This window comes from Tachypleus tridentatus, chromosome 8 (genome assembly GCF_004210375.1).
Source record: "Tachypleus tridentatus isolate NWPU-2018 chromosome 8, ASM421037v1, whole genome shotgun sequence".
Taxonomy (NCBI): domain Eukaryota; kingdom Metazoa; phylum Arthropoda; class Merostomata; order Xiphosura; family Limulidae; genus Tachypleus; species Tachypleus tridentatus.
In genome coordinates, this window is record NC_134832.1 from 71,603,822 (window position 1) to 71,629,909 (window position 26,088).

At 34.5% G+C, this 26,088-nt stretch overlaps 1 protein-coding gene across 2 annotated transcripts in view; it reads right to left on the minus strand.

The window, feature by feature from the left end:
• The window catches only part of LOC143222636 (uncharacterized), a 177,772-nt gene that overhangs the window by 20,301 nt on the left and 131,383 nt on the right, over positions 1–26,088 (minus strand). The window contains exon 1 of one of the 2 annotated variants that reach the window (XM_076449380.1): positions 7,635–7,923. The exons of the other annotated variant lie outside the window; for it this stretch is intronic. Coding sequence (XP_076305495.1) covers positions 7,635–7,713 — 79 coding nt within the window. The 5' untranslated portion in view covers positions 7,714–7,923. Of the gene's footprint in view, positions 1–7,634; positions 7,924–26,088 lie in introns of those variants that run through there. 2 annotated transcript variants of the gene reach the window in all.

Sequence of the window (26,088 nt, forward strand, 5' to 3'; positions counted from 1 at the left end):
CGGAACTGAACGGAAAAATTCATCATCTCCATAGGAATTTTGCTCATGTTTTAGACTAGGGTCAGGTCCAGCGTAGACCTCTTTTTTCTATGGAATAATTTTATTTGCACTGTTACTAAATCCTGAATAATAACTCTTATTACGTTCTTATTGCTTTTCTCACATTACTTTAAATTTTGCCCACTGTCCGCAGTTTTAATTAACATTCCCTCATCGTGTCAGGTCCAGTTCATGGGATAATATTAACTTGTATATTTTCACTAGCTTCATTTGTGTATGATCGCACTATTAATCTGTGTTCACAATATATACTGCTAAAAAAATTAAAAGATTGTTTGTTTGGTTGTTTGTTTTTGTATTTCGCACACAGCTACTCGATGGCTATCTGTACTAGCCCTCCCTAATTTAGCAGTGTGAGACTAGAGGGAATGCAGCTAGTCATCACCACCCACCGCCAACTCTTGGGCTACTCTTTTGCAACGAATAGTGGGATTGACCGTCACATTATAACGCCCCACACGGCTGAAAGGGTGAGTATGTTTGGCGCGACTGGGATGCGAACCCGCGACCCTCAGATTACGAGTCGCACGCCTTGACACGCTTGGCCATGCAGGGCTAAATATTAAAGAACAAGTACATATTTGTACAAATGTATTTTTGTAAGCTCATGAGTGAAGTTTGAAGCAACTCGAATGAACCTCACCGCACTCAAGGTACCCTATGTAAAGCTGTTACGTGAAACTATGCATTCCTTATTAATTCTCGAAACAAACACCAGCATGGATCTTTTGCTGCTTGTTTTTTCAGTGTGTACTTTCATCTTGTGTACCCAAGCAGTCAGGCGCCATCTGACAGAGAACAAGGTGGCCAAGGTGTCATCAATCGATTTTGGCGACACCACCAGAAGACGAACTCTTACGGCATGATACCAGTTCAAGGCCGTCATCGCTGCACAAGAGCCAGAGAGGACCACTACATTGTGACTACCACTCTGCGGGACAGGTTAGCAACGGCTCGGTCACTACGAAATGACCTTCAACATTCCACTGGAACCCGTGTGTCGACCCAAGCAGTTCGCAATCGTCTGCACGAAGGATGCCTTAGAACCAGACGGCCTGCAAGAGGCGCTGTTGTGCAAGCCGACGCTTATGGAGGAGGTTCTGTAATGGTCTGGGTAGGCATATGCTTTGGTGGACGCACGAACTTACTCATACTCGACAAGGGTGCTTTGAACGCACGAGACATAGAGACAAAATTCTGGAACCCATTGTGAGGCCTTTTACCGGTGCTGTCGGCGATGGGTTCATTTTCATGTTGGTTAACGCGCGAGCCCACTTCGCCAGACTGTGTATGGACTTCTTTGACGAAGAAGGAACAGACTTTTGAGTGGCTCGCCAGATCTCCAGATTTAAATCCGATTGAACATTGTTGGGATATGTTGTCGAATGTACAGGAACTCCAACAAGCTCTGGTAGACGAGTGGACTGCCATACCCATCAATAGACTGATTCGAAATGTGCCAAATCAGTGTCAGGAATGTGTCACAGCCCATGGAGGTCACACTAGATATTGAATGTTTCAAACATTTCTTGAATAAACGCAAGTACACTTTTTAAAGTATTGTTTCATATGGGATGTCAATTTTGGTGATATTGGCCATTTTCAAAAATTTTATTTCTCCATGACTTACCGTTCATTACGCATTAAAAATGGATACAAATGGAACTGAAATGAGGCAAATTACCTAAAAAACTAAATATATTATCATATTTGGAACACTGAGATAAATTATACAAGAAAACGTACTTGTTCCTGTAATTTTTTTTGGAGTTTAGTTCCACTTAGTAGTCATATATATACATTAAAAAAACAATCTTATTTTTATATACAAAACCCTTTTCAAAATCGAGATACGTTTGTGTCCAGAATTCAGTTAACCTAACAGTGACCTATAAGTTTCTTGTGATGTTCAGAGGAGATAGATATTTAGAGCTTGGTGCATCATGTATTATGTAACTCTCTCGTTTGCTCGTCAGTTCATTTTTATTAATATTTTTCTTAGATTATTGAAGCAAGTTATACAGGAGTTTGTCTAACAGACTTGGCATGTTTGAATAGTTGTGTACAAAATTATGAATTTGTTAATTGTGAAACTCAATAAGAATGGATTTTGTGTTTTGAATTCCGCGCAAAGCTACACGAGGGATAGTTGCACTAGTCGTTCCTAATTTAGCAGTAAAAAAAAAAAACTAGTCAAAAAGGCGGCTAGACATCACCACCAACCGCCAACTCTTGGGTTACTCTTACCAACAATAGTAGGATTGCTCGTCACATTATAACAATCCCCCACAACTCAAAGAGCGAGCATGTTTGGTAATACTGACATTCGAAGCTGCGACCCTCAGATTGCGAATCGAGCGACCTAACCACCCGGTATTAGTGTAAGGACTTATAAAAATATTCTATGTATACATGACAAAGATTTCTTGATAAACGAAAGCTATTTACTATGAAATTTTGAAACAGAAAATTCCTAATAAGATTTATTTATAAAGTTTTTAAAAGTTTGGAAGTTTTCTCAACTACAAAAGTATCAATGCAATGGGCAGCTTGTTTGTTCGTTGTTAATCACAAAGCTACACAATGGACTATCTGTATCATGTCCACCAGGGGTATCGAAACCTGGTTTTTAGTGCTTTAAGTCTTCAAACTTATCGCTGAGCCACTGGAGGATCCAGTCGCTCGTTTGGGACTAACTGAAAAAAATGCTATTCTAGGATGTCTTTGTAGAATCTTATAAAAAACATTACATATCGTTATCTCATTTGTGTGACGACCTACCCTCGTCAACAGTACATATGTAAATCGGATACTTAATATCTAAATTACGTATTGTTAAAAATACTTAATTTGGTTGATCTGTTAAGATTTATGTGCTGATTTTATGAATACGTGATCCAACATGTTCTGAGCATTATGTGATTGCTCAGTTCAGGATACATGCAAACACAAAACGAAACTCATGTGCCTCGCTAATACTTTCCTATTGAGCGAAATACTTTTTTGATGGCTGTACAAAGTTTTTCTTAAATAAAAAACAAAACTGGAATATGTTTTTACTTACCTAATATGTTTTGATTACAATACTTAGTTTTCTGTAGAAAAGTTAGTTGTAAATCATGAGGTATCTTGTTAGAGAAAGCGATATTAAATATATTACAACTTAAAATGTGTGTGTGTGTGTGTGTGTGTGTGTGTGTGTAGATAGGGTTAGCTGTGAAAGTAAGTACAGTTTACAGGAAGTATTTAAATATCGGAATACAAACATTGTACAGTATCGTTTTCTGTGATCAGACATACATTGTCTGTCAAAAACATTAGGAATCTTACTTTGTTAGCACGTTGAATTAGCACGTGAAGCACATGGGCGCAGACTACATTAATTTCTGGAGTGCCTCAAATAAAGTCTAATAAGACTTTACATTTTTCTCCAGTAGTGTTATCTCCAACTTTTTCAGGGTGGGGAATATGCTTTGACAACAAACTACAACACGTCCCCAAAAGGTTTTCAATTGCATGGGGTCAGCACCTGGAATTATGGCAAACAGAAAAGAGGGTGAAACTCATTCTGATACTCTTCAAATCAATCTCAAAGAGAACCGATATGTAAGAAAGTGCGCCTGATTCCAAAGGACGTTCAGATATTTATAGAATGCAATGCAACAATTCAAAAAGAACTGATAAAATCCAACATCACTGCACAGTGAAACAACACACATAGGAATTCAAAATTTCTTGGAGCTATTGTCAATCTTTGATCCTTCAATCTGTAAAGAATAGCACGAATCAAGATTCATCTCTCTGTTAGAAACTGAGAATGGTGCTCTGTAGACAAGACAATGGCCAACAAAATTTATTTCTCGCAGACATCTGCCACTTATTCGCAATCAACAATAATTACCCCATTTAAGTTAGGCACATCCTTAACTTTATTCTATCTGAAGAAGACTAAGGCACATAATTAACTGCTTAAGCTAGTTATACTGGATCATTAAGCGAAAACTGGGCATATTTATTTGCATGACAAAAATAAACCAATAAAAGCATTTCAATTTTTGGCAATACAGTGTATATTAAAACCACATCTAGGGCACATTTTTTTTTCGGAATACGATTAAGAAAAAAATACACGTATTGTTAATGATATGTTTAGTTGGACGATATGTTGAGAAGATAGTTAATGGTTGATAGAGTTATAAAATAGTTACACTCACAATTATTATAAAGAAATAACAAGTCTCTCAAGAAAGCAAATAATTTTGCACGAAATTAAAGTATTAATACTTAAAAATTGTAGTACAGATTACACGATATATTTAATGCACACTATATCCGAGAGGAAAGAATGAACTTCAGAAGCTTATTTTGTATTATTAGATACAACATGTTTCTTGTATACTCTCTGCAGCACTGTTTGAAAATATTTTATATCTGAGAGGGAAGAGTGAACTACAGGAACATATTTTTTACCAACGTGATGATTTATTATATAATCTCTACAGCACTGCTTGAAAATAGTATATATCTTATAGGAAAGAGTGAACTACAGAAACTTATATACAGAATCATGGTTTGTTTCATTAAAGATGTCTGTGACTGAAACTAAGTGTATATACTACGTCACGGAAACCCCATCGTTAAACCCAGTGTTCTCCGTTGTTCTATTCATAATGCGTCTCGAACAATTAACAAGAAAAGAACAGATAAGTTCTATTCTCCATTTTCTACGTCGAATCATTTCACTACACACTGAACTCACTGTCGTTGAATATATAAAAAAATGTCACAAAACTACAGTTTAAAACTGTTTTCGAATTTAATTGTCGTTTTGCAAGAATGGCCTTCAGAGTTACAGAGTAAGTAAACATTTCTCCAGTATGATAGGTCAATTTCAAGATCAAATTTGACTACATACCTTCCATTACAATGAATATGAATAATAGGCTTTATTTTATCTGTTACAACCACTACTATAGATTGTAAATCACTAGGACAAAAGTCAGTAAAAATTAAGTACATCTGATGTGAAGTTCCGAATTTACTGAAATAGCCTGAAAGCGTCAAATCTGTGAACTATAAAAATTGTTATAAACAAAAGGTTAGGTCTGTTAAACCAGAGTTCGCTTTGACCTTATGGTACAGCTTGAATTTCAGGTTCGAATCTGTGCGATACCTGAAAATAATCCCTGCACTTGCTGTTGATACGCTATAAAAGAGACGTTCAACCTCTTAGCATGGACTGTGGGAGGTAGAGGTCTATTGACCAGCTGCTTTTCTTATGGTTAGTGGTTCAAAATTAGGAATGACAAAAGCTGATCTTGATACATTTGTCATAAATATAAAACATAAATAAGTAACACCACAAGTCCATAAAATGCTATAAGTGAAAATCATTTTAATCCTGTGTACTTCAATTCGAAAACCGTATATGTATATTAGAGTTACTCCTGTTTTTGGCTGAGCAAGACTCATTTTTTAAAACTTTTTTTCACATAAATAAATTCCACGAATACAAATTGAAACAACATCCAGGATGTGCAGACATCTTTATAACAGAACACCATCGTTAATGGCTGCCTGAAGTAAGTATCGATTCTTCAAATTCTGCAACTTAAGTTCTCTTCATTACGTATTTCACGTTTCTTTCGAAAAAGTTAAAACACCGAAATCTATGTAGCAATCCAAATAATTCAGAACAACGAACGCTATTATAAAGAACGCCGACTTTCCTGTACCAGTTATTAAATATGAAACAAACACATTTTTTTTAACTATCACAAACAAATTTTTTGTATTTTTTACTAAAATTAATTCAGATTTAAATGACCTAGAATTAAAGCACTTTCGGTTAGAAAACTGAGGATTTGTATATTTATAGAGTTTTAAAAGTAACTGATAATACGGCTATGAAATCAGCAGTTTCAGTTCCTAACAACTACCGATGCTAATTAATTTTTTTCATTTATTATTCTATGTTTTAAACTATTAAACAAAGAAACTTTCATGAAGAATTACCATCATAATTACATACCATATGCAACCAACTTATTGCTCTCTTTACCTTAATGATACTTTAATGTAACGGAAACTGTCATTTCGAAACACTGCTGCCATAAAGCATGAGTCTTCAATACTTCATCTAATTAAATAAGAAAACAGTTCTAGTCAGAAAATGTTAATCGGCGACACTAAACCCGATAACTTTTGGTACTTGGAGGAAAAGAATAATGCTAAATTAAAAACAGAAACGTTAATAAAATAACTTTGATTTTTACCCTATTTTTATGACAATTAGAGGAAATTTTATATATAGTGAATAGAAATAACATCACGTAAGTCATCAGCTGTCCAGACAGCCTAAAGTAATATAGTTGTTATTGAGACTGCAGTTTCAACAAAGGATTATGTATGTAATTACCAATAGGTCGAGTTATTATCTTAAACTAATTTAGGTCTTAGGTAACGTAACCCAGTAGTTAATCTACTGGTTTGCTGCACTATAATAATAAAAAATAAATCAAATATAAGATATCAAATTATTGTGTGTGAAAGTGCTGATTCAGGAACTACAGTTCGAAAAGTATAAATTTATACACAGTGACGAAAAGTGATTTTATACTCGGAATTATGAAACATTAAATCTTAATATTTGTAAGAATCCATTCTCCATATAATTAATCTAAATTGTAAGTGCATACATTTTTAATAGTTAATATAATTAAATAAAAGTGATTTTTATTAACAGCTGTTTTTCGTATTTCATTTTCACACACCACTTATACGAGTTTGCGATCTGTTTATAAATTCACATATTTACACATACACATCAGGAATGTGAACTTTTAATTGTTCGAAATTTACACCTTTAACGGTGTGAATTAAACAAAAAAGACAAGTAACATTTATTTAGAATTAAGCATAAAGTTACACACTCGGTTACCAAGAGTATCGAAACCCGCTTTATAGTAGTGCGATTCCGCAGACATACCGCTATGTCACTGGGGGTTAAAATTGTCAACAACGTGGGTTGTTTGTTTGTTGGAATCGTGCCATCCTTAGATACTTCATGAAACATGCTTAAAGGACACATTAAACTTAGCAACTCGTCTCTATTTTAATATTACTGTTCTATATGATTTAATTACTTTCAATACACAGATAGTTTTTATTATTCCAAGCAATACTAATAGGACTTTTTGGTGTGAAAAGGTCAAAGGTTAGACTTCAGTTTACGTGTGAGATTTGGTGAGCTTAATAATTAGTAGCTACAGCTAACTTGCGATCATATCTGATTAGCCAAGTACTATTTGTTAAATTACTATATTAGTTTATATGGTAAAACTCGAGAATTCAAGTTGTTAAGATATTGTTTTAAAAGGTGAAATGAAAGTTGCTCGAAGTTAGCAATCAAAGCAACTTTGATTTTATTACAGTTTACTTTGTAGTGAGTTTCTAGTGGTAACTTGGCAAGATATTAACTTATTGCCGAAAATTGTTACGTTTACTTGAAAATTCAATAGCAGTTTTATAATTGCAGTTCTTCTCAGATTAACAAAACAGCGCGTCTGTCTTACCTTTTATTGGGATACTGGTAGTAACCACTTGAGATTTATTCTTCTTTCGCTTGAATAACCATAACATCTTTAAAACCATTCTACAAAGAAGCGTGGCTCTACAAATATTCTCTACTCGTTACTCGAAATAGATTCTAAACTCAAAACCCTGCTTGACAAATGGTTTGTTCGACGAATCAAATCAAACATACACTTGAAACTGTTGGTATATTTCCCGGCACCAAAAAAGACCTCTCCTAGTACTTCTTCCGCATCTGACACCCGGTATCTCTGTGGTTTATCATTCTGCCTGCTCTGGGCTATTGGAACAGTTAAACGACGTCATACAGATCTTGCGCGAAGGTATTGGCTTAGCCTGAGCTCATGCCATACAGCAAAATCTGACTCAATGAATTATGTTTTAGGAAATATTCTTGGAGGCGCTGTTAAATGTAAATTTAAATACTTAGAATATTTTTATTCAAACAAATTAAGTAGTTACTTATTACACATTTAAGTTGTCTAAAAGCAGTGCATATTTAATTGAGGTGTTTACATAAAATACGCACACTTAGACCCTTACGTTATTCGCGTGAAATGCACACTTAGTCCCTTACGTTATTCGTGTGAAATGCACACTTAGTCCCTTATGTTATTCGCGTTAAAGGTGAAGATGTTTAATACGAGACTATTTTATGCACTTAAAGTGCTTAAATAAAGTTGACAGTTATACATTTGAGTGGTTAACTCAAGTAACTATAAAATACAACGACATCAAACATATCATGCATGTTTGCTTGCTTCATTTTGTATTATTTGGAGTATATCCTTAACACAAATTTTATTTAACATATTGAAAGCTTGTAGCAAAGCTAAACGATAGTCGTGGTAAGAGACTATCGCGGAGACTCTTGTAACGTTAAGAACTGACAGAGAAATTAAACAACAACAATATATATATATATAAAAGACACAGTTACACTAAACGAATTTTATGTTCAATTTTAATATGTTTATACCCGTGGCGTTTTAACAAACTGTTAAATCTGAGCGGTGATTTACAAATGTTTTGGTCGGCGAGAGGATATGGTTGACTTTCTGGAAATCAAATATGGAATGAATTGTGGTAGATCTTTATATCGATTTTACTCCATACTACGAAGAAGAAGGTTTTACACTGGAAACAAATGTGCTGCAGGAATTTTTGCTCTAAGAAAATTAGATTCCGTATTCAAAATATTTAAAAACTTTAAAACTATTAGACGTTTCGAAAAATGTATTTCTAATAAGTTACGAGATTATTTCGGTTACGTTCAAATTATTTTCCCTCTGTAAGGTTGATACAGAGGGCGTTTTGTTGTCAAGTGCACACAACGTAAACTGATATTGTAAAAATATATTACGGCCACTAGAGTTGCTTCTGAAACTTCAACAAAGCAGACTGGAACAAGTCCATATTGTTTTGCCCCCCGCTAGTACAGCGGTATGTCTCCGGATTTACAACGCTAAAATCAGGAGTTCGATTCCCCTCGGTGGGCTGAGCAGATAGCCCTATGTGGCTTTGCTACAAGAAAACACACAAACACCATATTGTTTTATATTACTTAAACAAGGTATGAGAATGAAAAGACATTTTAAACACTCGTTTACGGTGGTTAATATTTTGACTATATATATGCTTTTAAAAAAAAATGAAAACAAGAACTTAAATAGTATAAAGTGTTAGTAGATTCAGATTGATAACGATGCCAAGCAAATTTTATATCCTAACGCTGGGATTCCAGTTCCCATAATTAACAGTATATTAAAACCTAAGATGTATAGGTATACAATTCATAATAATAGTATGAAAAAGAAAACTGAATTTTCTTCCCAATACCAAAAAGGAATAATAAATATAATCACCAATTATACCTAAACCTGTAGATCATTTAGTGAGTTAGACAAATAAAGGACAGATGTTTTAATTATAATAAATACGAGATAATACGAGTGTGAATTATCGTAATTTGAATGGAAATAACCTTTAGTGTTACGAAGGAAAGAGAACCTAGGGTAATGGCTTATCAGTCTCTTAAGCCATCTAAGTAGCGTGCTTTATGTAGTAGCATGGCACATAGGGATTTAGATTGCATCAACATAAACAATGAATACAAGTACAGATATTTTACAGCTTCATTGTATAGGTCACTAGAGCTCCTTAACATAAGGACATTCGATTATTGTGCCTGGGATGAAGTGATTAAGATTTCTGAAATTATTTTCTCTTGAAAACAAAGCTTCTTAGTGAAAAAGCTGCTAGAACTATTTGTCGCCGTCAGTAATTTAAAGATATTGTTTGAAGTTAAGTACAAAGCTACACAATAGGCTATCTGTGCTCCGCCTACCATAGGTACTGAAACCCGGTTTCTAGCGTTGTAAGTCCGCAAGTATACCGCGGTGTCATTGGGGGGGGGGGGAGCTTTAAGCTATTGACCAGAAAGAAATCAGTCTGTCATCAGCACTCTACCCACTATTACTCATGGTAAGAATTGACTGTTACTCTTATAACACCAGCAATATGGGAAATACTTCATGGCATCGCACGAATCTGAGCCAGGCTCACCGCCTCTAAAGTCCAAAGCTGTACTACAAAGCCAATCCGCGCCCATAAAAACAACGGTACAAATCTGTTGCAACTATTGAAACTATTTCCTGCATCTTTGATCTTACATTCTGATTAATATGATTATGCAATATTACAGTTTCCTTTGTAGCAAGCTTTTGCAAAGGACAGCGAGTTCAATCTTAGACCATACATCTTAATAAACTTTCCATAGATTTCCAATGTATGTGGATGGTAGATTCTAAACTGTGGGTAAAATTCCAACCAACAAATACATTAGAAGTCCAAAACAGGGAAGATGTAGGTTGGTGAAAGACTTAATTCGTGGACAAAGGCAGTAAGGATTGTGTCAATACAACATGTTTTGTTATACATCTAGAGAAGAGGCTAAAAAATTTGGGTATGCTTGTTTGTTTTGTTTGTTTGTTTTGAATTTCGCACAAAGTTACTCGAGGACTATCTGTGCTAGCCGTCCCTAATTTAGCAGTGTAAGACTACAGGGAAGGCAGCTAGTCATCACCACCCACCGCCAACTCTTGGGCTACTCTTTTACCAACGAATAGTGGGATTGACCGTAACATTATAACGTCCCCACGGCTGAAAGGGCGAGCATGTTTGGCGCGACGGGGATACGAACCCGCGACCCTCAGATTACGAGTCGCACGCCTTAACACGCTTGGCCATGCCAGGCCCATTTGGGTATGCAAAGACGAGACAAAGCGCAGCTAAATTGCATGAAAAATATGGAATAGTATTCCTGTATTTTAATTAAAAGCAGGTAAAAACTGGCAGTTGTCAAACACCATAAAACAATGTTTAAGCATACAAACGAACTTGACAGGTGTATGATAGAAAGACTGGAACTACAGCAGTCTCGTTCAGACTACCTTTCTCTTGACAATAGGAATTGTTTTACACATGTGGCTGAAAGCTTGTGAGCTTTCATCTGTTTCAAATCCTTGTTTATTATTTTGTTAGTGATATCATAACAGGTGGAAAATTTCATTCCATGTTGTTTTTGTTTTGGGGGAACGGAATCGGAAGGTTCTCTTTCGTGATCCGATCATTAACTTTGTAGCTCAAAATGCTTCTCCACACTGAGTTGGTATTACTTTACGGTTCTATTTTCTATGGTAAATGTTTTGTTGCGTGGGCTTTGCTTTTTTGTAGATTTCCTTCTTCGAAATGCGGAGTCGTTTAGCGCTACATCATTTAATAACCTTGCTACACGAAATCCTTTCTTGGAAAAGATGTGACATTCTAAAGCCATAAGTTCCTCTCTGGCGGCATTTTACATTGTCAGGTGGTCAGGTACTTGTCCTAAATCAAATATTTCGGTTCTACACATGTTTCTCGTGATGCCAGTGACGCGTAATTGCCTCAACATATATAAATCGTCCATATCAAATGCAGTTAACTTTCAGTGTTAATACCTTGCCAAACTTATTTTCAAACTTTAGTAGAGCTTAAGTGATACGAACATACATCCGTAAGAGATTTATGTTCATAGGAAATTCTGCATGGTGCTAATCACACAAGTTTCACTGCTTGGGACAAGCATCGTCTACTATAATTTACTGTATTCCAGTTTGTGATGTAGATTACGAAATACAAGAGTACCAGCACTACATATGAATAAAGCAAATTGAATACAATATTCTAAAAGAGTATTGCTCTCGAAATACTCAATACTGTCACAAGGGTTATACTTGATATTAAAAAAGTTTATACCTATTAAAAACCGTGTACATAAAAAGTATTTTGGAACGCGTGTAGAACAAATATCTTGTCCAGAAGCAACATTAAAATATTTTTATTCGTCGTTAAGCACAAACCTAAACAATACGCCATACTCTGCTTATCGCTAGTACTGAAACCAAACTGTTAACATCATAAACCCTCAAAGATATAATTTAATCACTGGAATGAGGCGAGGTAGCGTAAGTATGCTCCACGTTTTATGCAGGAAAGACGTCTTTTGTAGTTACACCAGTGGGTGGTATTGAAACATCGATAAAATTATTTGACGTCACGATTTTCTTTCTTAAGGCTTGCTCTCTCCATGTTCACCAGTATGTATATGAATGCAAAACTGAATCAAATAAACTGAAAAAAACAAAACAAAAACAACAATTAAACAGACACAAAAACAAACACAGGTAAATGAGCGTCATACTTTAACTACGCTCCTAGTGGGTAAATAATATGTACTTGTCACGTGACTAAGAGAAGATTTCATTTGCGCTGAAATCTACTTCTAGTAGTATAAGAACAAGAAGATCAGTAAGTTGGTACTTCAACAGAATAATTAGAAACTCCATATCAAGATATCCAGTTTCAAACGCACCAGAAACCTTACAGGTATTAGTTTGATCTCTGAAACACTCGTTGAGCATCTGTAAATAAACAAACAAAGTTCACCATAATATTTATTTTATAGCGGAGACGTTCTGCAGACTACAAAGTGGGGGTTAGTCGGCTTTATGGGACTGCGTTAACTACAACTCAAAAAGGACATTTATTAATATTTATTCTTAAGTGTAACGGATCAGATCTACTTTTATTTTGGTATCTAGTTAGATAGTTACGGAATGCATTTCAATATACCCATCTGTCCGAAAATCGGTATCTTAATAAATAATCATATAATAATTACAACTAGTTGGAGTATCGAAAGTCATGTAAATTCATGATCAATGAAAGGTTATCTTAGAACATTAAACGTTGCTTCACTTTCATATACAATTGTCAAAAACACAAAATGTAAAACTGAAAATTTATATGCATCTTTCCATAGACCTAATGAACCTCCATACCAAATTTGGTGGAGATCCACCCACGCCCTTGACTGTGAAATTACGTCATAATAAGACAAATCCATTTTAATCACAGTTTCCTTTTTTTAGTCTCATACAGATTTTCCGAAGAATAAAAAAATAGTATATTATAATACTCCAGTAACAAAATTTGTTGTACACTGCTGCCAGTGGAAGTTTTCACAAAATCAGAGACCATCAAGCCGGCTAGATGAGAAAACACAAAGTCTTAGCCGAAACGTTATTTATACCAGTATAACAGCAAAGTTACTGACATACATATGAACTCTACATTATTGAACTGCAGGGGCGAGCAACAAACAAGATATATTACACATTAATTTACTGGATTCAGAAAACTAGTAAAGGGAGATGTGATTAATATTGTTGTAACAATATTTGTGACGTAATACGTCCAAAAAAAGGTGATTGATATTACTACAACAATTTTGAGATATAATATCCAACAAAAAGTAAGGCGATTAATATTAACTGTTTTTATGGTAAAACATCTTTGGCAAAACGTTTATACATTTTTCAGTTTCAAGTGATGTCACAAAACATTCATGTTACCAAGAACTCGATTTCAGCTCCAACAAGTAAAGACAAATATTTTATAGTGTTCACCACCCCACCTCCCAGTGGCACTGTACCGGCTTGCAACGCTAGAAACCCAATTTCGATACCTGTGGTGAGCAGAACACAGACAGCTCAATGTGCAGCTATGTGCTTAATTAGAAACAAATAAAACCTTGACTGGTTAAAATCAGAGCTCAGATAGCCAGCCTACTGAGTAACTAGTTCTGCACTGAAATATTAACATTTCAAACGCATTGCCATCTGTTGAGTATATATGCAAGTACACATAATGCAGAATGCAATTCCCATTTTTCACGGTTACTTAAACATGTTAATATCATTAATATATAAACCAGAAGTTTATCACATCTACTTCCTCCATTTGATAAGTTTAAAAATTTTAAATATGCAATTAATTTTTCATATTTTTAGCGTGATCTTTTAAAAAAGCTTTTTGCTTATGTATTTCTACAGTTTTCCAAGAGCTTAAACGTAATTATATGTTTTTACTAAACCTCAGAAACTACATAATTTTGCAACAAAAAAAAGGGTTAAATGAATGCAGCTACAACGTGGTAACATCTGAAAGTACAAAAATTATTTAAATTGATTATTACACAACTTACGATGTTTAGCTATTCTAAATTAGAAACTTTATCGCGAAGACACTGGTGCACAAAGCTAAAGCTGTCCAGTAAGAAAACAAGACATTGTTAAATCGAAGGATACCTAAAAACGATACACACACAAAAACTGAAACACTCATTACAGGCACCGTGTTTACCTTGCTGATGGCTATACGTACTCATTGGTAAAAAGACGTTAGTGGTCAAGTGGAGTTTATTGGAAAAACAAAAATCCATCGAATTACGCCAAATAAACTAACTATTGAGTTGTTTTCACAGATACATAATTATGAAAAGCCTTTTATTTTACCAACGTACGACTATACTCGGCAGATAAAGTAAAACAACAACCTACCTACCTTTTCCAATTACTGTTCCTTTTATATTATTTTTCTGCAGTGTAGTACTAATCGTATTTCCACGTTATTCATTAAATACTTTAATTTGGGGCCAATGCCATCTGACTGAATGTTATATATACCAAAAAGCATCCCATTTTAATTTAGGATAAAGGCTTTGTGAACAGCAACAGTCTTAAGAACTATTCTACTTTTACTGTTCAGCTGATTGTTTTAGGATAGTTTATTTTAATGTACTTTTTAAAACAATGATACTTTTATTTAACCAATAAGATTCTTACTCTGCTTTACAGTTGAGTCATTGAAAGGGGGGGGAACAAAATATGCAATCTATCTATTCTGATTTATTTGAAATTCAACTGAAATATCTCATTTACGTAATTTAAAAGCTAATTTTTAAACTAGCAAATAAAGTTTTTATCTTAATATATACTCCCCTTCCTCGGTTTTACAGTGGTAACACTGAGGGATTGTAATAACAAAAATCGGATTTCAATACCTGCGATGGGCACAGTTTAGGTACTCCACTGTGTAGCTTTGTAATTAACAACAAAATAACCAAAGAATTATGAATAACCAATTAATAACCAGGATTCTATCTGTACTCTTAACCTAAAAGCCTGGATTTTTTTTATCACACTCGAAAAACCACCCAGAAACTGTTGTAAACTCCGAACATCATCCCAATCTTAGTTGTTGATATCAGGTTTTATGCTAGAAATATGGATACTCTAAAATATGAATAATCATTATTTGAAAAATGGATATCAATTGATAACCTTTACTGACTGGCTTAACTAAAAGTGAACAACTTTTTTAAACGATGTCGAATATTTTATGAAACACACAGGTATATTTATTTATACACTAGTTTCACAAAGTTCTCAAGTCTTCGTTTTGAAAAAAAACACACAACATAATGAATGTTATACAAAACAATGCAGACTCTTGGAATAATTATTGTCGAAATAATCAGTGAAATTTTATTTTAACTGTTCATAGTTTAAAATTTAATATTTTATAGATTTTATTTTTAATTAATATTTTTATATGAAGTTTTACGTTAGATTTTAATTTCACAAACAAATGACGCAAAGAAATTAAAAGCGAACACGTTACCGCTAGATTCAGAATGTGATTATCGACTCCTTTCACAGATGGCGCCACAAAACCATGATTACAAATATTGTTGTAAGATGCTTTATGAAAATACTTAAATTATCTTTTATAATTTGTGTGTGTGTGTGTGTGTGTACACATACACGATAAGAATTGTGCATTATTTGTAATTTCTATAAATTTCGTGTATTCTAAATATAAAGTTTAAATATTGTAAAAATAGAAATAGATCAGTAAGTAGTAACACATCATTTAAAAACTTAATTGACATAATCTCTAATAAAATATCGCAACTTTCTTAAAATTTAAAGAAATAAATTAAATCTTGGTAAGGAATAAACAGTTGTGGTCAAAGTTTCGACCAATTTGAATAAGTTTTAGTATCAACCAGTCGCAAAAATATAATCAACCGAATAAAATTGCAAAATAGGAGCATATTATGTGTTAGAGAAAGTAAATAAAGTCGGAAGTGGAAACTATTTCAAATATCTCTAATCACATCATATATCAATATCCGTACAAAGAGTAAAATCGGTTTATAAACGCTTGCGGCTGACATGAATGTCTTGACCCGAATGTATACGACATAATGACAGAGGAAGAAACACCTATTCAAAGAAAAAGGAAACTTCTGTTCTTCTGGCCTGTCAACCGTACTTGTTTAATACTAAAGGTCATTCCAATCAAACTGGAATATTTCAGCAGAATGTGGCTTCAAATTAATTTCATAGTAAGAATGAATTCCAGTCAGAAAATAATCGATATGGTTTTGGGTAGGGAACAATAAACATATGTTTAAATTTATTCATACTGTTTCTTTCCTGTTTTTAAACACTTTTTCACACAAACGGTATAGAGTTTGAGGGATTTAGAGCTTTAAAATATGTTTAGGCTATCGTGCTACTCAAGTAATGGGAAGTAAGTTGTTCTAAAAGAAGTAATTTGTGAAATGGAAGTAAAGAACAAAAACGTGGCACTCTGAAATGCAGGAAGACGTATCTGTAATGGAGTAATATATGCAAAAGTATTACTATTATACATTACATGACTAAAACGCATTCTTTCTAAAGATTTCATCTTATCTTGTCACGAAATAAAACATCTTCTGTGGCTATAGGGAAGAAGGGATAGTTTTAACAAGAATAAAAAGTATTTATCCTTTCTATTTTATTAATCTCTATAGAAGCGCTCGTCTCGCAATCTGTGTGTCGCAATTTCGAATATGGTCACGAAACACTTTTTCACTGTTGAGGATTAATGCTCCTACGGTCAGTCCTACTTTTCATCGGTAGAGTAGCCTAAGAAATAGGAGTAGGTGATATTAACTAGCTACCTTCCCTTCAGTCTATCACATCTTAATCAGGGAATAATGGAGATAGTTCTCAAGAAGCTTTGTGCGAAATTCAACAAATAAATTTTTGCAAGATTTATAATTATCAAGAAAATGAACATTTAACGGTTCATTAATCAAATTATCCATTTGAAAATTCAGTCACTCATGAAATTGATAATACATAGACATTAAAGGGGTGCAACAGTGGTGTTCTGTGCGAGTTGTTGCAGTTTATGTATCTTTATAAAAACAACATGTGAGTTTGTTTGCACCCTAACTCCTCCGAGCCTAATGGACCAATCTCAAATAACCTTCCTAAGTAAACACGGTAAACTACGGGGAATGTCTTAAGGGCAGATTGAAGCTTCAGATAATGTTGTATGTTCTAAAGGGGTTCAAGGTTTACGTATGAAAGTTGCTGCATTGTTTTTCAAACAACTGTGTTTTCCTTGTGTCCAATGAAACGTAGGGTGGGATTACTTCAAGACCTTTATTTGTTGATACATTAAAAGTAAACTCTAAATGTTGTTTATGAAGAAACTGTTATAATTTTAAAATTTTGAGATAAAGTTTATGTTCAATTTGTTACTTTGAAACATTACTGCTATTAAACCTACATTGTTTCAGTTAAGTTTAAACATTCCGCATCAGTTTATGGATATTTCAGCTTGTTTTTAACAATAAATTTTATTCGCATTATTTGTATAAGATGTATAACACAAAATTAACACATTAATTCTAAACTACAATATTTCAGTTAATAACATGTGCGTCCCGGTATTTTTTCTTTAAAATACTTCTAGAATACCTTAGAGCTGATATGCAATCAAACAACCCTGTATACATTTGGTCCAGTAAGTTTAAATTTTGCCTCGTTCTTAATAATTGTATTAACTAAATTACAAATGAACACGAGAAACTTCCATTATGAATACGGTGCTACTTACATGTAAAATCATAAAATCGTAGCGTAAGGTTATTTTCACGAACTTCTTTGCTCGTTATTGATTGTTTTGTTTATCAGGTCATGTCTCCACTCTTTAAAGCAGGGATTAAAGTTAAACTACATTCGTTTTCGAATCTCTCGGCCTCATTTCAGTCAATTTCTTACATCATCTCCTTAAACCTTTTAGCAAAAAAAAAACTCGGTAGTATGAAAACATTTATTAGATTCAGCTTAATTTCAATGGCAATCGAATTCTGTCCTTAGTCTTTCTAAATTTATGATATTCAAATTACAAACAAAAATTAATGTTTATTCTTCCAAGCAGTTCAACTGGATGCACGGCCCAGGAAATGTACGTCATATAAGCATAATATTGCTTAACAGATACGTAATTTCAAGACAATGAATTGACTTAGTAAACATGTGACTCCGGAAAGGGGCACTGCTTCAGTAGAAGTGTACATACAATGTATTGGAGTCTCGTGTTTACTAATCTAGTACCTAATTATGACGAAGTACTACCTCAGTAAATATGTAAATTGATGAGAGGATGAACTTAAAATCAGCACCTAAATACAGCAAACTCATTATTTTCACGTTGTATATCCACCTTTTAGCAATTATCTCACAATCATATGTTCCGCATTCCTGCTTTTATTTGAATATCTATTAGAAAGAGACCAGAAATAAAACATATCTACCGTTAGAATGGATATAGGATAATTACGAATGCAGCATTTTTATCAAACGTGTAGGCTGAAGTAAGTAATACGGTAACTGTGTAGACTGAAGTAAGTAATACGGTAACTTGTAAAAGAGAAAAATCTCATCTTCGAAAGATGCTTAAATTATCTCAGTTTTGATTATGGATGAAAGAACAGCAGATATTGTAGAAATACAAAAGTAGATTGAGACTGGAAGCTGTATATTTGAAGGAAGAATACGTTCCTCACTCCAGCAATCTATGGGTGTGCAAGACCAGATGAAAAATCCATATATACATATTTAAGTTGTGATGTGACAACCTAAAATATATACTGTCAGTTCTCTTTATCGCAGAAAAAAGGTAGTTTCCAAGTACAAACGTTTCTTTAGAGGTATAAATAACTGACTAATGACAAGTATTAGCACACAGTTTCTACCTTTATCCTTTACTATAGTAATTATTTATGATACATTTTAACTTAAAGCAAACTAAATAAATAACTCAATGCGATTTGCAGCTTGTTTGTTTAAAGAGTTGGACAAAACTACACAATGGGTTATCCGTGTTCTGCCCACCTCGGGTTTCGCAACTCGGTTTCCAGCATTGAAAATCCGCAAACATACCGCTGTATGGGGGGGGGGAGAAGGAGACACTGATTACTTTGCTCGAATCATTAAACTTCTTAAATGACTAGTATGACTAGCCCAGGGAAGACGAAACAGAACTTTGAAAGATGTGATACTAGCGACAGAATAGCTAGACAAATCAGGATTCTAGTCTTTCATTAAATAATGCTACTTCAGTCCTAAATTTATAGCTCAACGTTTGAAACTTTTAATTACGTTAATAAAATACCCAAAAAGTACTTTAGATAATTTTTTACACCATAACATTTTGATTTTTTTTTCCTCGACAACCAACAACAACCACAGGAGATAGTTTTTGTATATAGTTACCAGGCTCTTTCATTGGTTGTTGTTTTGTTTTTTTAGCTCCAATGCATCTGGATCATTGACAAAGTCTTATTTACAGACACGACAACAACAACAGGAAACAATACATACGGTCAAAAATAGACTGTTAAAATCAGACTATAATGAATCTTTTCCTAGACACGCGAGTCGACTTCACTATTACTCACTTAGGCATTTTCATAATGTTAAGAATGCAATTAAGTACTAAGTCACCGACCAGTGCATAACGTTACTACACCCCAACTCGCCCTACGCGCGTTTATTAACTGGCTCTTTAATACTGACGTGTATGACAATACAACACGACAGTGATACTAAAGTGTGTTTCCTTATAGCAAAGTCACATCGGGCTATCTGCTGAGCTCACCGACGGTAATCGAGCTCCTGATTTTAGAGTTGTGAATCCGTAGACTTACCGATGTACTAGCGGGGTACCAGAAGTTCTAACGTGTTAGTTTATTTTTCTCTGATATTCAATCCCCGTCACACCAAAGTTGCTCGTCCTTTCAGCCATGGGGGCGTTATAATGTTACGTTCAATCCCACGATTCGTTGATAAAAGAGTAGCCCAACAATTGATGGTGGGTGATGATGACTAGCTGCCTTCGCTTTAGTCTTGCACTGCTAAATTAGGGACGGCTAGCGCAGATAGACTTCATGTAGCTTTATACGAGTTTCAAACCAAACCAAATTCTTTTATATACGCTTCACTTTTCAAACACCTAGCGGTCACATTCAGAAAACGGTATTTTAAGTTATTTCATTTCAAAATACTTAAGTTGTTGTCAAGCCAGTTATTAATCTATACGTCCATCTTTGGCACTTAGTTACCGCTGGATTAAAATTATATACACTGTTATCAATGCTGTTAGTAGAATCCAGAACCTGAACCGTAAAGAAGTCGCTTCTCTGCCATACATAGCCGAATCATTCGTTGTCTTAGAACTACATTACACCTGCACGTTATCAACTCCTATTGTTTCAAAGGATATGAAACAGTTCTGTATTAGCTAAGTTAAACTTTACTTTCGCCAATTATGAGTTAGACTTCTTGCAGACTTCACTTTCAAAAACATGTATTACACATCTGATGAAGAATTGCATGTATTTGGGCTAAGGGTAACTACTACTTTTTTTTTTAAGTTTTCCATCTTCGGAGAGACTACGAGTAATGTATGTAGAAACTGAAGTTTGAAGTTTGAGAAAAGTGGAGGTTCTATAATCACTTCTCCCCTCCCCAAAATCAATACCTTGAAGAATCGTAAACCAATTTAGTAGTATTTAACAATTTGATGTTATCTCCATTTAATTAGAAACCTTTTTTATAACTATTTATAAAAAAATTATTATTTCATACTAACTTTACATAAAAATTCTGTGTGAATTATGTTGACATTTTTCTATTTTAAAAGAAAGTTAGTTTTGTTATAATCCCGTCACTGTTAAAACTTAGGTAATTTTCCCCAGGGGTGAAACATGACATCCCATGGTTACTACAATAAAAAGCTGATAATTCAAAAAGGACATTTTTCCAATATCTTCGACACCTAAGCGAACTGCATTTTCTGCTTTTCACTCTTACATTCCACTAGTTTTTGTTTATTTTTTCGTCTCTGTGACAATTTTGAACACTAAGTCATTTATGCTTCAAATGAGTACTTTGATATTAAAAAATTATGTTAGAGGCATATGGAAATTCCATATTACCCAATTACAGAAGTTAGTACATATATCATACCAGTACAAGATCAGATCACCCAATTACAGAAGTTAGTGCATATACCAGTAAAAGGTCAGATCAAGCGTTTCACAGATTGCCTTAGAGAGTTCTTTCTCATCATTTATACGGTCCCCCGCTAGTGCAGCGGTATGTCTACGGATTTACAACGCTAAAATCAGGGGTTCGATTCCCCTCGGTGGGCTCAGCAGATAGCCCAATGTGGCTTTGCTATAAGAAAATACAAACACACACTCATCATTTATATATTACAGCGTTTTCTTAATAACATTAGCACGCACACGTTACAATTTCGTCAGCGCTCGTTTCTGATCACATTTAACGTCAAATAAAGAATGCTTCTGGACAAATTGAGGACGTCCCTATGTATAAGATGGTGGTAAGTTTCTTATTAAAAAGTGAGAAATATTGCTATGTATTCCAGTTCTTCATTCAAATAAAGTCAGCATTCGACACGAAACCATACAATCAGTGGACATCTTGACGAAAGATGGAGGCGATATTATGAAATAGTAGAGGAAATAGCTTAGCAATACATAAAACGATGCATTGCTGAAAAACCAATCCAATATAATGACAAATAAGCAAACTCAATATACAAACTCATTTTTCTTGTAAATGGATACACACAGCATACAGTTTAAAACGCTGACATCTTCAAAGATATGATGTAGAAGTTGTTGCTACCGTGATTGCGGCAGAACTAAGAATTACAGAAGTTTATTATTGGGAAATATTGAATACATAAAGGTCTCTCACCGACATATGTTCTACACATGCCTTTGGAAATTGGAAATAAAAGATATGGCATTATTCCTTTATAAAGTTTCATGTACTATTGTGCTGTTAGACGTTATTTCAAATACAAAACAATTTGTTAAATTGCTGCAACACATACGTGCTTAACATTCCGACCTTTAGGTTCTCATGAATGATGAAACATTTTTATGAAACAATTTTCCAATCTGACTTTCTGGAATTATTGTTTTTTTTATTTGTTTGATATTATAAAACATTAAGAGAAGTATACCTACTTACAGCGAAACTGGCCCGGCATGGCCAAGCGTGTTAAGGCGTGCGACTCGTAATCTGAGGGTCGCGCTTTCGCTTCCCTGTCGCGCCAAACATGCTCGCCCTTTCAGTCGTGGGGGCGTTATAATGTTACGGTCAATACCACTATTCGTTGGTAAAGGAATAACCCAAGAGTTGGCGGTGGGTGGTGATGACTAGCTGCCTCTAGTCTTACACTGCAAAATTGGGGACGGCTAGAGCAGGTAGCCCTCCTGTAGCTTTGCGTGAAATTCAAACGACAATAATTAAACTTTAGTTACGATGTCAAGGTTACGGGTGAGTCAAAGGTATAATAAATGTAAGATGTATCATACTTGTATTGAGCTAATAAAATACCATATATTACTTTATTATAATTACGGATTTTACTGTCAACCACCCTAGTGGACAAAAAAAAAAAACATCTAATAGACTGGTATTTAATTTTGCAAGTGTAAACTCGTAACTGTTGTGTAGAAGTGACTACAGATTCTAATTTGAAGAGTTCTATGCTTCTGTCAATAAACGGAAGTATACACCTATTTTTACATTTATTAGATGTTGTTTTAGGTTTAAGTGATGGCATATAGTAAGTACAAGTTAATTAACATTGCTCACCGAACTCAATAACACTTGCATTTATGTTCGATTGAACAATAGTAAGATTATTATCCAATAGCCCTCGCAAGGTAACGTACAAACGTATTACTGAACCTCTAGGAACTCTCGCAATAAACTATCATGTTTCTGTTAATCCAGTTTGATCTGTGTTTACGCCGACGACTACACAGTCGACGTGTAAGTGATTGAGAAAACTACGGAGTTTTTACATGCTAGCGTCAAAAATGACGAGACAAGTATTATCATCCCATTCTTACCCAATAATATACCCTTGCTTCACATTTCATAGCTAACTGAAATTAATAAATATTGCGTAATCAAGCTTGGCCAGCAAAGAGGCAGAAAAGTACAGTCGAGGCAATCAAATGTTGGTAATACCTTAGCGAGACAATCAAAATTGAAATCATTCATGAAATGAATTCGTGGCGTATTTATAGAAGAGTTGTTAGTAAAAATCAGATTAATAACAACTAACACAAAAAGTCAGTAACACTACGTTCCAACAACTATTTTTATTTCATGTTGTTTAGCAACAAAATTATGACCTAATGCTGTTGTTGGTCTATGTACTGAAAGTATAAAACGAATTGTTTAGACAACAAAACTGGAAAAATAGTCATTGATTTATTAACTTAAGTCTCAGTTGATTAAAGAGTTTTTTATATTAAAAACGCTGGTAATATAACGAAAAATAGCTTAATTCAGAAAGAGTTTGTTTGAAATATAATTGATATTTTTACTTTAATAATAAATTTTATGCAATTCGCTACAGGCTAGGTGATCCCACACAACGTCTTTACTTTAGGTTTATACCAACACTCACTACAATTATAAGATTTCACGTAACATTTCTTATTGATTAAAAACATAATGGACAAACAGTAATTAACTATTATATCTGGATAAATGCATATGTGCTTTTATGACTTCTATTTCGAAAGTCAAGCATGACGTGATGTGACACACATTTAGGTCAGATTAACATCCCTGAGAAACATGCTTTTTTTTTTAACTTCGTTGTTAAACCTCTAGGTGAAAGAGCTCTCTTTCTCCACTAGTTTAACGTATAAATTGAAATATTCACGTCCATATGAGTTCTATAGGTTGTATGTGAAACCCTTCAAAACGTTTTCCAGATAATTAAAGTGTTGATAGAGGAAACTTCGGTATATTCTGCGGTTAGAGGACCTCGCAAAAATGGGGAAGTTTCGCTTTTTTCTCTGCAGCTAACAAAGCATATAACATGTTTAGTGCAGTATTGTAATTCTTGAAGACTGTTTTTAACACTAATTAATTTATTTGTCATGTACAGTTACGACAGAAGTGTTCGTACCCCTGCGTCCCGAGTAGTTTCTTGCTCATAACTTAAAAAGTATCATGGTCAGGCTAATAGACGTAAATTATATTATAAATATTATACTAACACATATCTACATAAATTTTTATGTAAATTAAACGATAAATAAACTGTTTATAAACAAATAACCAAAAATAGGAGAAGCAGAAAGTATTCGTACAGTTCAGAACGTGTGAAAAAACTGATATTCCCGTAAAAATTTTGTTTAGTTTGGCGAATAAACTACATTATACTATTCCAGAACTTGACACTGGGTTCATAATTATTAGAATTTAGCCAGCAAAAAATGTACTTCCGGCAATTTAGAGCCGTCTCCGTCATTATCTGCTTGGTCATCATGGCGACCAGGAAACAACTGTCCAGTGATTTAAAAAACCGAATTATTGTAAAATACAAGTCTCGTGTGTCTCTTTCCGGTATTGCTACACAACTTAATGTGCCAAAATCTACTGTTCAAAGCATAACTGCCAAGTTTAAGCTCATAGGATCAATTGCTAACCTCCCTCGTTCCGGACGCCCCACCAAAATTCCAGAGAGAACCAAGAGGAAGGTTCTCAGAGACGTTAGTAGAAACCCTCGTTTAACACGTAATGACATACAAAAACTGGTGAATGAAACTGGGGTTGAAGTAAGCACCTCTACAGTTACGAACATGTTACGCTATTTTGGGTTCAAAGCATGCCGTCCTCGTAGAACTCCATATTTAAAGCCTGCTCATTTAGAAGCACGATTGAGGTATGCAAGAAAGCATGTAGATAAACCCTTTACCTATTGTATTCTTTGGTCAGACGAGACTGAAATCGAGCTTTTCGGCCACAATGATGTTCGCAATATTTTCCGTAAGAAGGGGGAACGAAATCTTCCAAAGAACACTATCTCTACAGTTAAACACGGAGGTGGCTCGATCATGCTATGGGGTTCCTTCAGCTCTTCTGGTGTAGGCAGCCTTCACCGCGTCAATGGTATCATGAAAAAAGAAGAGTACGTTGATATATTAGGCACTTATGTCAAGAATGATGCTCGGAACTTGGGGCTTGGGCGTCGTTTGATCTTCCAGCACGACAATGACCCTAAGCACACATCGAAATATGTACAATCCTGGTCGCAGAGGAACCATATAAGCGTTCTGGAGTAGCCATCGCAGTCACCCAATTGAAAACCTTTGGCATGAGACCAGGGTTCATCACCGTCATCCGAAAAACTTGCAAGAGATGGAGGCCTTCTGTAAAGAATAATGGAAGAAAATACCGGTCGAGTACTGTCAAACGATCATGGAGGGCTATGAGGAGAGATTGCGCCAAGTAATTGACTTGAAAGGCTACACAACTGACCATTAAAGTAGACGCACGAACACTTTCTGCCCCTCCTATGTTTGGTTATTTGTTTATAAACAGTTTATTTGTCATTTAATTTACATAAAAATTTATGTAGATGTGTGTTAGTATAATATTTATAATATACTATGCTTTCATTATCCTAATCATGATACTTTTTAAGTCATGAGGACAAAACTACTCGCTAGTACGACGCAGGGGTACGAACACCTTCTGTCGTAACTCTAACAAGTGGTTGTATGGTAACATAGTATGGGACCACAAACTAAGCAGTTTTTTAACCACCGAATCTTTTAAATAATACCAATGAAAA